The following is a 13,420-nucleotide window of genomic DNA, read 5'->3' as shown; positions in this document are numbered from 1 at the left end:
TGCATCGCTACTCAATAATTTGTCAAACAATTTTCGATGCGAGTCTAATTCAAAATTAGCATCGTTGCAAATACTTTTCAAACTAAATTTGTATGAATGATATCCCCACTTCAAATTGAAAGTCAAAGCCAAAATTCTATGAATTTTTTATAATTTATTCATTTTTATCCAAATAAAATATATAACAATACACTACACTATATAATACACTACAATACCAATTGATAAATAATAATCTTATTAAACATATCAACACATAAGAACAAAAAAAAAAAACAACAAAACTTTAAATATCTTAAACATTATTAGGGCTGTTTTCTTTTAGCACTGGATACACAAAGCCGTGAAGGACTAAAAGAAAATAGAGTACTCGCTTATCCAGAACATATCCAAAAATATGCAACACTGTCATCAGCTGTTAAAAAACAATCACAGAAAAGAAGTGAAATCTTGCATTTGTAATATATGAAATGCTCCAATTACTAATAAATATTTACTGCTACGATTATTTATGACACTGTACCACTTTGAATTTCATGTTTTTCAATAAATTAGTCACAATAAGTTGATATTGTGAATCAAAGAAGCGTCACTTTATCAAAATATAATCTGGCAACATCGGCGCGACTTGCACTGATGAGTTGTTCTGGGTAGAACACCAGTGCAACGATGTTCTGGATAGCCCATACAAATGTTGCATCCAGTTCTAAAGGAAAACAGCCCAATTATTAAACACTTTTGCATTGATAATTCGATTTCCTTCCTTTTGGTGTCAAAAAACAGCATTAAAATTTACTAACATGCGGGCAATTTGAAATTAGGAACGTACTGGACCGCGTGTTGGAATTGATTTCCAGCAGAAGGAATTCACAAAATATCCATTTTAAACTGATAATAGCATATGAATTAAACCGACCATGTGATGCACACCCAATAAACACAGGATAAGCGTTTTTCAAATGCAACAACTTTTCAGTTTGAGGGTAAATATAATTTTCAACATAAATTCAACTTGACTTGAAATAGCTCATCTTCAAATTGTTTGCGAATTACTTCCAATTTGCCAAAATGTTGACGAAATCTTTGAAAAGGTGTTGAAGATAATATGAGAAAACTTTGACAAAACACTACCATAAAATGCAACGAAAAAACCATGTGGTTTTCAATACTTATTTGTGCAACGAAGTTCGTGGTCAATTGCAAGAAATAAAAGAAAATGGAAAATTTTAGACAAATAAGCAAATAGTTTATAAAACTAGGTAAGTGAAAATAATAAATGAAATAAAACTTTAAGGAAGTCACTAAATGTATATATCTTTGCAGAAAATTAAAATTATGGATTCTACGTTCTTGAAAACATTAAAAAGCTGACCGATGAAAAAATGGTGGACAATTAACTGGAACTGCTTCAAATAGTTTATAATAATTGGTACGTCAATATGAAAAATTAAATCAACACTTTAGAGAAGTCACTAAATTTAAATCTCTTTGCAGAAAACTAAAATCTTTGGATGCTACATTCTTGCAAACATTAAGAAGCTGACCAATGAAAAATGAGTTGCTTATCGGCAAGAAAAAGTTTCCAGAAACATTACAAGTGCAGCCAATTAAAATTGTTAGAAACAACAAATTGTTGAAATCAACAACTTCTGGATGAAAATGTGCATCACATCGTCAGTTTAATTCATATGCTATTTTCAGTTTAAAATGGATATTTTGTGAATTCCTTCTGCTGGGAATCAAACCCGGTCCAGTACGTTCCTAATTTCAAATTGCCCGCATGTTAATAAATTTTAATGCTGTTTTATGACACCAAAAGGAAGGAAATCGAATTATCAATGCAAAAGTGTTTACTAATAATGTTTAAGATATTTAAAGTTTTGTTGTTTGTTTATTTTTTTTCTTTGTTCTTATTTGTTGATGTGTTTAATAAGATTATTATTTATCAATTGGTATTGTAGTGTATTATGTAGTGTAGTGTATTATTATATATTTTATTTTGATGAAAATGAATAAATTATACAAAATTCATAGAATTTTGGCTTTGACTTTCAATTTGAAGTGGGGATATCATTCATACAAATTTAGGTTGAAAAGTATTTGCAAAGATGTTAATTTTGAATTTGACTCCCATCGAAAATTGTTTGACAAATTATTGAGTAGCGATGCATTTCAATTTGAGGATAACACTTGAGATAAGCCATTCATTTTTCATTGGCCAGCTTCTTAATGTTTGCAAGAATGTAGCATCCAAAGATTTTAGTTTTCTGCAAAGAGATTTAAATTTAGTGACTTCTCTAAAGTGTTGATTTAATTTATCATATTCACGTACCAATTATTATAAACTATTTGAAGCAGTTCCAGTTAATTGTCCACCATTTTTTCATCGGTCAGCTTTTTAATGTTTTCAAAAACGTAGAATCCATAATTTTAGTTTTCTGCAAAGAGATATACATTTAGTGACTTCCTTAAAGTTTTATTTCATTTATTATTTTCACTTACCTATTTTTATAAACTATTTGGTTATTTGTCTAAAATTTTCCATTTTTTTTATTTCTTGCAATTGACCACGAACTTCGTTGCACAAATAAGTTTTGAAAACCACATGGTTTTTTCGTTGCATTTTAGGGTAGTGTTTTGTCAAACTTTTCTCATATTATCTTCAACACCTTTTCAAAGATTTCGTCAACATTTTGGCAAATTGGAAGTAATTCGCAAACAATTTGAAGATGTATTGAAGATGAGCTATTTCAAGTCAAGTTGAATTTATGTTGAAAATTATATTTACCCTCAAACTGAAAAGTTGTTGCATTTGAAAAACGCTCATCCTGTGTTTATTGGGAATTATCAAAAATTATCGGGTTCTCGAACAGAGCTATAATTTAGTTGATTACTAGAAATTACCTGTTAATTTTATTTTGTATCTACCCGTTTATTTCATCATGTTGTGACCACATCCCTTGGGGTCAAAATAACGATTCATGGAATGGCAACACTGCATTCTTGTGTCGTCTGAGTCGTTGAGAGCTGGGAAACTAGGAATTTGTGGATAAAGGATATAAGTTTGTTGGAAATCACAAAAGACAAGGAATATCATTATAGGCAAGTGAAAATAACTTGTAACTTCTACTTAAGAGTTTGTCTGTAAACATCAAAGATAACAGATCGCGCAATGAATCCTTGCATTGTTCCAACACAAAGGGTGGATTCCGAAGGAGACGATAGATGGCTAAGGTTAGTTGAGTTGGAATTACTTCCGCATTCAGGAAGTTCATATTACTATTCTTATTTACATATACATTTTTCTAGCATTCACAAACGTTTCATTTCGGAGTGTCGTGAAAAAGATCCTGACGTCATCTTCATTGGTGATTGTATATTGGAAACGCTACAAGATACCGAAACGTGGCACCATTATTTTGCTCCTATGCATTCTTTAAATTTCAGCATACGTGGAGATCGTTGTGAGAATGTTCTGTGGCGTATTGAAAATGGTGAATTGGACAATGTGAAACCAAAAGTCGTAGTTCTACATGTTGGTACCAACAATGTGGAGAATAAAGCAGAAGAGATTGCGGATGGTATCTATGAAATAGTCCAGAGAATACGTTCCCGACTTCCGGATACATATATAGTCTTACCCGTAAGTGTGATGGTGCTATTTAAAAAATCATTTTTATTGAAATTAATGGGTAATATACTTGAATATCCTTCTTAACTATAAATGACCTAAATTTTAGGGTAAGAGTATAGAAATGGAAACTTCTATAAAATCGAGCCAGTAAGAAACGGTATTAGTGTAGCATGGAATAGTTTTGATTTATATTTAGATAAATCGAATATATGAACTGAAAAGTATGAAAACTGCTTATGTGACCTAGGGCTACATTAGACATTGAACTTGAAATGCCGAAATATATACAGTGTGCGTCATTGCAGCTGTTTGACAGACCTTTTATTACATTCACCTGCTCGGTTCGTTTGAGTTACTTGGCAACCAGTCATTTTATTGGGCTCAAATCATTATTTAATTTCATCATCTAATAATTCAGAATAATGCCGTATGACATGGCTTTAGTCACCAAATGTCATTGCCGCATCTAGACAATTTTACATTTTGCCTTGCTTAACTTTATATTGGCTACTCTCCAGATTTAATGCAGCTGATCATAGTGTTAGCCAGTAAAGTAACCTGGATAAGTACAAGTGGTTTCTTCGGATCAAGGTCTTCCATCCGTCAATTCTTTGCCTAGATTAGGTAGCTGGATCTCGCGCTCTAGAAGGTGAAAATCAACACTTACAATCCTGGGTGATGGAAAACTACATGGACGTCAACCGTCCATGTAGTGAATAGTGCGGCTGAGGATTTGGGGCGGATGCCCTGAAATTTTTTGTAAAATGTAGATGTTGAATGGATCGCATATGTCGTAAACAATGGGCTCGGATGCCATGATTGTGCAGTCGTCCGCATATAATACAATCTCAAGTCCGTCAGAATGTGGTGGAATAGAGGATAAGTAGAGGTTTAACAGTGTCAGAAATATCACCCCGTTTTGGGAACTCCGCGTTAGTCTGGTTGAGAACCACGTTTGCCTTTCGAGCCATAAATAATCTACCAATATTTGGAGAAAATTTTACTAAAAACTCTCGAACAAAAACATATAATTTTGTCAAAACTTTATTTCTATAGAAAATTTTGTCGAAATTTTAGAGTTATTTAATTTTGTCAAAATTTTATTACTGTAGAAAATTCTGTCAAAATTTTATTTCTATAGAAAATTTTATTTCTATAGAAAATGTGAAAATTTTATTTCTATAGAAAATTTTGTCAAAACTTTATTTCTATAGAAAATTTTGTCAAAACTTTATTTCTATAGAAAATTTTGTCAAAATTTTATTTCTATAGAAAATTTTGTCAACATTTTATTTCTATAGAATATTTTCTGAAAATTCTATTTCTATAGAACATTTTGTCAAAATTTTATTACTATAGAAAATTTTGCCCCAAAGTTTAATTTCTATGGAAAGTTTTGGTACAGTTGTATTTCTATAGAAAATGTTGTCAAAATTTTATTTCTATAGAAAATTTTATCAAAATTTTATTTCTATAGAAAATTTTGTCAACATTTTATTTCTATAGAATATTTTCTCAAAATTCTATTTCTATAGAAAAGTTTGTAAAAATGTTATTTTTTACGGACAATTGTGTCAAAATTTATTTCTATAGAAAATTTTGTCCCAAAGTTTACTTTCTATAGAAAATGTTGTCCCAAAATTTTAATTTTATAGAAAATTTTGTCAAAATTTTATTACTATAGAAAATTTTGTCCCAAAGTTTAATTTCTATAGAAAATTTTGTCAACATTTTATTTCTATATAAGATTTTGTCAAAACTTTATTTCTATAGAAAATTTAGTCAAAATTTTATTTCTATAGAAAATTTTGTCAAAATTTTATTTCTATAGAAAATTTTGTCAAAATTTTATTTCTATAGAAAATTTTGTCAAAACTTTATTTCTATAGAAAATTTTGTCAAAATCTTATTTCTATAGAAAACTTTGTCAAAATTTTATTTAATTTAATTTTAATTTATTTATTTTCATATGTAACTAAGAAAATATATAGAAAATTTTGTCAAAATTTTATTTCTATAGAAATTTTGTCAAAATTTTATTACTATAGAAAATTTTGTCCCAATGTTTAATTTCTATAGAAAATTTTGTCAAAATTGTATTTCTGTAGAAAATGTTGTCAAAATTTTATTTCTATAGAAAATTTTGTCAAAATTTTATTTCCAAAAAAAATGTTGACCCAAAAGTTTATTTCTATAGAAAATTTTGTCAAAATTTTATTTCTATAGAATATTTTCTCAAAATTTTATTTCTATAGACAATTTTGTCAAAATTTTATTTCTATAGAAAATTTTGTCAAAATTTTATTTCTATAGAAAATTTTGTCAAAATTTTATTTCTATAAAAATTTTGTCAAAATTTTATTTCTATAGAAAGTTTTGTCAAAATATTATTCTATAGAAAATTTTGTTAAAATTTTATTCTGTAGAAAATTTTGTCAAAATTTTTTTTTTCTAAAATTTTTTTTTATATAGAGAATTTTGTCAGTCATCGGTGTACGTGTAAAATAAGCGATAGAAATTTTCGTTAATCTTTTTCTGAAAGCCTTTGAGTAATTTTAGAAAATTACATTTTTTGGTAAAAATTCGTTTAGTAAAAAGTGTGGGTTCATGTTATTTGGGAATCCTAGTATTGATAACAAATATTAACCATTATTCTTTTTCTTTTTTTTTGTATATTTCTAGTCTTTACTACCTCGTGGACATCAAGCGAATAAGCTACGTGATAAAAATGTACAAGTCAATAATCTAATTAAAGAGAAAATTGTAGGACTTAATCGTGTACAAACCGTTGATATTTCCAAAGGTCTAGTACAGACCGATAATTCCATTAGTCATCATGATATGTTCGATTATAAAAATCTAACAAATACTGGAGCTAAAAAAGTCTTTGAGCCAGTACATGATCTCTTGTCACAGATATTGAATGAAAATGAACAGGAACGTGATCTCACCCCATCGGAATAGTGTCCTAAATTATGTATAAAAGGCAGCAATACTAAATATCACACACACACACACCATCGCAGTCATCATCAAGAGCATCACATAGCAACAACATCCTACATATACATATAACACCCTACGTACACAAACATATTTTATACAATTAAATATTTTATTTTATTGTTTAAACAACGCAACACATACTCAAAACAAGCAAAAGCCGTTAGTTTTATGCTCATATTCTTTGCTCATCACATTGTTTTTTTCCAAGCTTATTGATTATCCACATAATTTATCCTCCTAACAATTGAAATCTCTTAGATTTAAGGTGGGTACAATGTTCGTTGTTTTTTCAACAAAATTTTAAATTCACAAATATGCATAAATACAATAATATATTTTTTATAAAGTCTTTTGAAAAGTTTAAGCGCATTGATTGCAGAAAAACTTTTTTTGAATCAATTGATTAAAACAACGCGGGTTTTCGTGGAAATCGAACATAGTACCCACTTTTCTGCATAACCATGGCAAAAATTCTTCTCCAAAGTTTCCTTATCGCATTTTTTTGTTTTGTTTTCTTATTTTGTTTTATTGCATTGCATATAATTACTATAGACTTTATTATGTTAAGAAAATAAAATATTCCATATAATTTTTTAACAAAAACAAACCGATTGAAAATCTTTTTTTGCATCTCAGCATTTGTTTATCTCTTCCTTTAGGCTATACATACATATATATACATTCAAATTGTTTGTTTAATTGATAGCAAAAAAACGAAAGTCTGTTTTAGCCCTTAATTATGGTAGCTTAAGTTTAAACAAAACACAAAAGAGTAAAAACCATTTTTGTATGTATTTTGAAAGTTAGAAGAGGAAACTAAACACATATTTCGAATTTATAAAAACAGAAAACATCTCAAAACTCTTCTATATGTATTCCACCAAACACACACTCCAACCAAAGCTATTTATTTTTCTAAAAAAAAATATTGTATTGTTTTTAAACACACGTATATACATATATAAATAAAAAATATTAAAAACAAAAATCCCCACAAAACTTTAAATAATATCAAAAATGTTCACTTTTCGCCTCTCTCACACATCCTCATTATTACTCTATTCCAATAGAAGAGCAATTGTGAAATGAAAGTTAATAAAAATAAATATAGTTTTTTATTGCAAGAAAAACCAATTTTTTATTTTTATTTTGATCCTGGGTTTCATTCCATATCACATTAGAAAGGTTAAAATAAAATTCTATAGAAATAAAATTTTAACAAAATTGTCACAGAAATAGAAAATTTTGTTAAAATTTTATTTCAATAGAAAATTTTATTCGTATAGAAAATTTTGTCAACATTTTATTTCTATAGAATATTTTGTCAAAATTTTATTTCTATTGAAAATTTTGTCAAAATTGTATCTATATAGAAAATTTTGTCAAAATTTTATTTCTATAGAAAATTTTGTTAATATTCTATTCCTATAGAAACTTTTGTCAAAATTTTATTTCTATAGAAAATTTTGCCAAAATTTTATTTTTATAGAAAATTTTGTCAAAATTTTATTTCTATAGAAAATTTTGTCAAAATTTTATTTCTATAGAAAATTTTGTCAAAATTTTATTTCTATAGAAAATTTTGTCAAAATTTTATTTCTACAGAAAATTTTGTCAAAATTTTATTTCTATAGAAAATTTTGTCAAAATCTTGTTTCTATAGAAAATTTTGTTAAAATTTTATTTCTATAGAAAATTTTGTCAAAATTGTATTTCTATAGGAAATTTTGTCAAAATTTTATTTTTATAGAAAATTTTGTCAAAATTTTATTTCTATAGAAAATCTTGTCAAAATTTTATTTCTATAGAAAATTTTGTTAAAATTTTATTTCTATAGAAAATTTTGTTAAAATTTTATTTCTATAGAAAATTTTGTTAAAATTTTATTTCTATAGAAAATTTTGTCAAAATTTTATTTCTATAGAAAATTTTGTCAAAATTTTATTGCTATCGAAAATTTTGTCAAAATTTCATTTCTATAGAAAATTTTGTCAAAATTTTATTTCTATAGAAAATTTTGTCAAAATTTCATTTCTATAGAAAATTTTGTCAAAATTTTATTTCTATAGAAAATTTTGTCAAAATTTTAAAGAACATTTTGTTAAAATTTTGTCAAAATTTTATTTCTATAGAACATTTTGTCAAAATTTTATTTCTATATTTTGTGTCAAAATTTTCTACATTTTGTGTCAAAATTTTCTACATTTTGTGTCAAAATTTTATTTGTATATAAAATTTTGTGAAACATTTATTTCTCTTAAAATTTTGTATTATTATTATATTAGGGCTATAACCAATTTTTTGGCATAGCGCCATGATGTTTTATTAATGAAAAGCATTATCTTGCATCATTTTAAGAAAAAAAAACTTCATCTACCAAACGCATTTTCTAAATCAATACAAAAAAAAAGAAAAAAAAAGAAAATTTAAGTAATTTTATTTCATATCACTTTTCTTATAAGACATATTGGAATGCAATGAATCACGAAGCCAAATTATTGACAATAAAGGTGGCTATACTCGAAAACGCGTCGAAGAAGCTAAAATTTCCATTAAAACTAAAAGTTTGACAGAATTGTTTTCATATTCTAAACTTCATCGCTGTTGGTGGGTGAACTTTTTTGATGCCAGCGAAAAAGTAAAATCGTATTTCTTCATAGTTTTTAATGGCCTATTGGAGTATAGTATGCCAATTTTGAAATTCGCAAAAATTGTTAAAAAGTTATAGCCCTATTTTATATCTCCATAAAATTTTGTCCAAATTTTATTTTTCTATACAATTTTGTCCAAATTTTATTTTTCTATAAAATTTAAAATTTTATTTCTATAGAAAATTTTGTCAAATTTTTATTTCTATAGAAAATTTTGTCAAACTTTTATTTCTATAGAAAATTTTGTCAAAATTTTTTTTTCCGTAGAAAATTTTGTTAAAATTTTGTTTCTATAGAAAATTTTTGTCAAATTTTATTTGTATAGAAAATTTTGTCAAAATTTTATTTCTATATTTTGTCAAAATTTTATTTCTATATTTTGTCAAAATTTTATTTCTATATTTTGTGTCAAAATTTTATTTCTATATAAAATTTTATGAAAAATTTATTTCTCTTAAAATTTTGTCAATATTGTTTATCTCCATAAAATTTTGTCCAAATTTTATTTCTCTAAAAAATTGTGTCCAAATTTTATTTTTCTATAAAATTTAGTCAACATTTTATTTCTACAGAAAATTTTGTTAAAATTTTATTTCTAATTTCCTTTTTCTATTTCTATTAAAATTTTTATATTAGAACTGTCTATAGAAAATTTTGTCAAAATTTTATTTTGTATAGAAAATTTAGTCAAAAAGTTACGCCTATGGAAAATTTTTCAAAATTTTATTTCTATAGAAATTTTATAATTAATATTTTTACTTAATATTTTCTGCTTAAAATGTACTATTTTTACCAAATACGCAAAAAACGAAATTTTATTCATTTCATGAAAAATTGCTGTCAGAATTAAGAAAAATATAAAGGAAAATACCGATTTTCAGATGTCAATATCTCGAAAACTAGGCTTTTCCGCCAAATTTTTTACTTTACATTTACGATTTCAAATCCCTTCTCCTACACTCAAAAAAAAGTTTGTTTATTTTTAACAACTTGTGCTGAAGTAGATTTGTTCCCGAAACTATGATAAGTATTGCTTAAAAATAAAATAAAAAGGTCAACGATAATCAATCTGAAATAAAAATTTTCTATAGGAATAGAATTTTGACCAATTTTCTATAGAAATAAAATTTTCTATAGAAATAAAATTTTCTATAGGAATAGAATTTTGACCAATTTTCTATAGAAATAAAATGTTGACAAAATTTTGTATAGAAATGAAATTTTGTTAAAAATGTTCTATATAAATAAAATTTTGACAACATTTTGTATAGAAATGAAATTTTGTTACAAATTTTCTATAGAAATAAAATGTTGGCAAAATTTTCTATAGAAATAAAATTTTGCGAAAATTTTCGATAGGAATAAAGTTTTGAAAAAATTGTCTATAGAAATAAAATTTTGAAAAATTTTTTATAAAAATAAAATTTCGACAACATTTTTTATAGAAAAAAAAATTGACAAAATTTGTATAGAAATAAAATTTAAGGAAATTGTGACAAAATTTTGACAATTTTTTTTATAAAAATAAAATTTTGACAACATTTTTTATAGAAATAAAATTTTGACAAAATTTGTATAGAAAAATTTTCGATATAAATAAAATTTTAACAAAATTTTCTATAGAAATAAATTTTTGACAAATTTGTCTATAAAATAATTTTTTTCAAAATTTTCTATAGAAATAAAATTTTTACACAATTTTCTTTAGAAATAAAATTTTGACAAAATTTTCTATAGAAATAAAATAGTGATAAAATTCTCTATAGAAATAAAATTTTGACAAAATTTTCTATAGAAACAAGTTTACAAAATTTTCTATAGAAATAAAATTTTGACAAAATTTCCTATAGAAATAAAATTTAAGGAAATTGTGACAAAATTTTGACAAAAATTTTTATAAAAACAAGTAAGGAAAGTCTAAAGTCGGGCGGGGCCGACTATATTATACCCTGCACCACTTTATAGATCTAAATTTTCGATACCATATCACATCCTTCAAATGTTTTGGGTGCTATATATAAAGGTGTGTCCCAAATACATACATTGAAATATCACTCGGTCTGGACAGAATTTGATAGACTTCCACAAAATCTATAGACTCAAAATTTAAGTCGGCTAATGCACTAGGGCGGAACACAATGTTAGTAAAAAACAAGTAAGGAAAGTCTAAAGTCGGGCGGGGCCGACTATATTATACCCTGCACCACTTTGTAGATCTAAATTTTCGACACCATATCACATCCGTCAAATGTGTTGGGTGCTATATATAAAGGATTGTCCCAAATACATACATTTAAATATCACTCGATTTGGACAGAATTTGATAGACTTTTACAAATCTATAGACTTTAAGTTGGCTAATGCACTAGGGTGGAACACAATTTTAGTAAAAAAATATGGGAAACATTTAAATCTGAAGCAATTTTAAGGAAACTTCGCAAAAGTTTATTTATGATTTATCGCTCGATATATATGTATTAGAAGTTTAGGAAAATTAGAGTCATTTCTACAACTTTTCGACTAAGCAGTAGCGATTTTTAAAGAAAATGTTGGTATTTTGACCATTTTCGTCGACATCAGAAAAACATATATGGGAGCTATATCTAAATCTGAACCGATTTCAACCAAATTGAGCACGCATAGCTACAATGTTAATTCTACTCCCTGTGCAAAATTTCAACTAAATCGGAGTAAAAAATTGGCCTCTGTGGTCATATGAGTGTAAATCGGGCGAAAGCTATATATGGGAGCTATATATAAATCTGAACCTATTTCAATCAAATTTGGCACGCATAGTTACAATGCTAAATCTACTCCCTGTGCAAAATTTCAACCAAATTGGGCCAAAACTCTGTCTATTAGAACCATATTAGTCCATATCGGGCGAAAGATATATATGGGAGCTATATCTAAATCTGAACCGATTTCAATCAAATTTTGCACACTTAGCTGTACTACTAATTGTACTCTTAGTGCAAAATTTCAAACAAATTCGGCCAAAAATCTGGCTTCTGGGACCATATAAGTCCATATCGGGCGAAAGATATACATGGGAGCTATATCTAAATCTGAACCGATTTCAATCAAATTTTGCACACTTGACTATACGACTAAGTACAAAATTGACTAGTACAAAATTTCAAGCAAATCGGTATAAAACTCTGGCTGCTGAGTCCATATTAGTGCATATCGGGCGAAAGATATATATGGGAGCTATATCTAAATCTGAACCGATTTCTTCCAAAATCAATAGGGTTCTATTCTGACCCAAAACAGGAACTTGTGCCAAATTTGAAGGCGATTGGACTTAAATTGCGACCTAGACTTTGATCACAAAAATGTGTTCACAGACAGACGGACGGACGGACAGACGGACATGGTTATATCGACTCAGGGACCCACCCTGAGCATTATTGCCAAAGACACCATGTGTCTATCTCGTCTCCTTCTGGGTGTTACAAACATATGCACTAACTTATAATACCCTGTTCCACAGTGTGGCGCAAGGTATAATAAAAATAAAATTTTGAAATAATTTTTTATTGAAATAAAATTTTGACAAAATTTGTAAAGAAATAAAATGTGGACAAAATTTTCGATATAAATAAAATTTTAACAAAATTTTCTATAGAAATAAAATTTTGACAAATTTGTCTATAAAATAAATTTTTTACAAAATTTTCTATAGAAATAAAATTTTGACAAAATTTTCTATAGAAATAAAATTGTGATAAAATTCTCTATAGAAATAAAATTTTGACAAACATTTCTATAGAAATAAAATTTTGACAAAATTTTCTATAGAAAAAAAATTACAAAATCTTCTATAGAAATAAAATTTTTACAAAATCTTCTATAGAAATAACATTTTGACAAAATTTTCTATAGAAATAAAATTTAAGGAAATTGTGACAAAATGTTGACAAAAATTTTTATAAAAATAAAATTGTGAAATAATTTTTTATAGAAATAAAATTTTGACAAAATTTATATAGAAATAAAATGTGGATACAATTTTCGATATAAATAAAATTTTAACAAAATTTTCTATAGAAATAAAATTTTGAGAAATTTGTCTATAAAATAAAATTTTTACAAAATTTTCTATAGAAATAACATTTTGACAAAA

At 26.2% G+C, this 13,420-nt stretch overlaps 1 protein-coding gene and 1 long non-coding RNA gene across 2 annotated transcripts; both read left to right on the top strand.

Moving 5' to 3' along the window:
• The first annotated feature begins 372 nt into the window (after window positions 1-372).
• Window positions 373-1,812, top strand: LOC142231728 (uncharacterized). The gene is made up of 3 exons (XR_012720886.1): window positions 373-1,259; window positions 1,324-1,429; window positions 1,495-1,812. It is a non-coding gene; the product is annotated as an uncharacterized LOC142231728 (long non-coding RNA).
• A 1,175-nt stretch (window positions 1,813-2,987) lies between these two features.
• Window positions 2,988-7,770, top strand: Paf-AHalpha (Platelet-activating factor acetylhydrolase alpha). The gene is made up of 3 exons (XM_075302524.1): window positions 2,988-3,234; window positions 3,310-3,643; window positions 6,317-7,770. Exons 1-3 carry the CDS (start codon window positions 3,173-3,175, stop codon window positions 6,596-6,598), a joined length of 678 nt encoding a protein of 225 aa, XP_075158639.1. The 5' UTR covers window positions 2,988-3,172; the 3' UTR covers window positions 6,599-7,770.
• The last annotated feature ends 5,650 nt before the right edge of the window (window positions 7,771-13,420 follow it).

This window comes from Haematobia irritans, chromosome 3 (genome assembly GCF_050003625.1).
Source record: "Haematobia irritans isolate KBUSLIRL chromosome 3, ASM5000362v1, whole genome shotgun sequence".
Taxonomy (NCBI): Eukaryota; Metazoa; Arthropoda; class Insecta; order Diptera; family Muscidae; genus Haematobia; species Haematobia irritans.
Note: the sequence above shows the minus strand (reverse complement) of the source record. Positions and strands in the feature narration are given on the sequence as shown.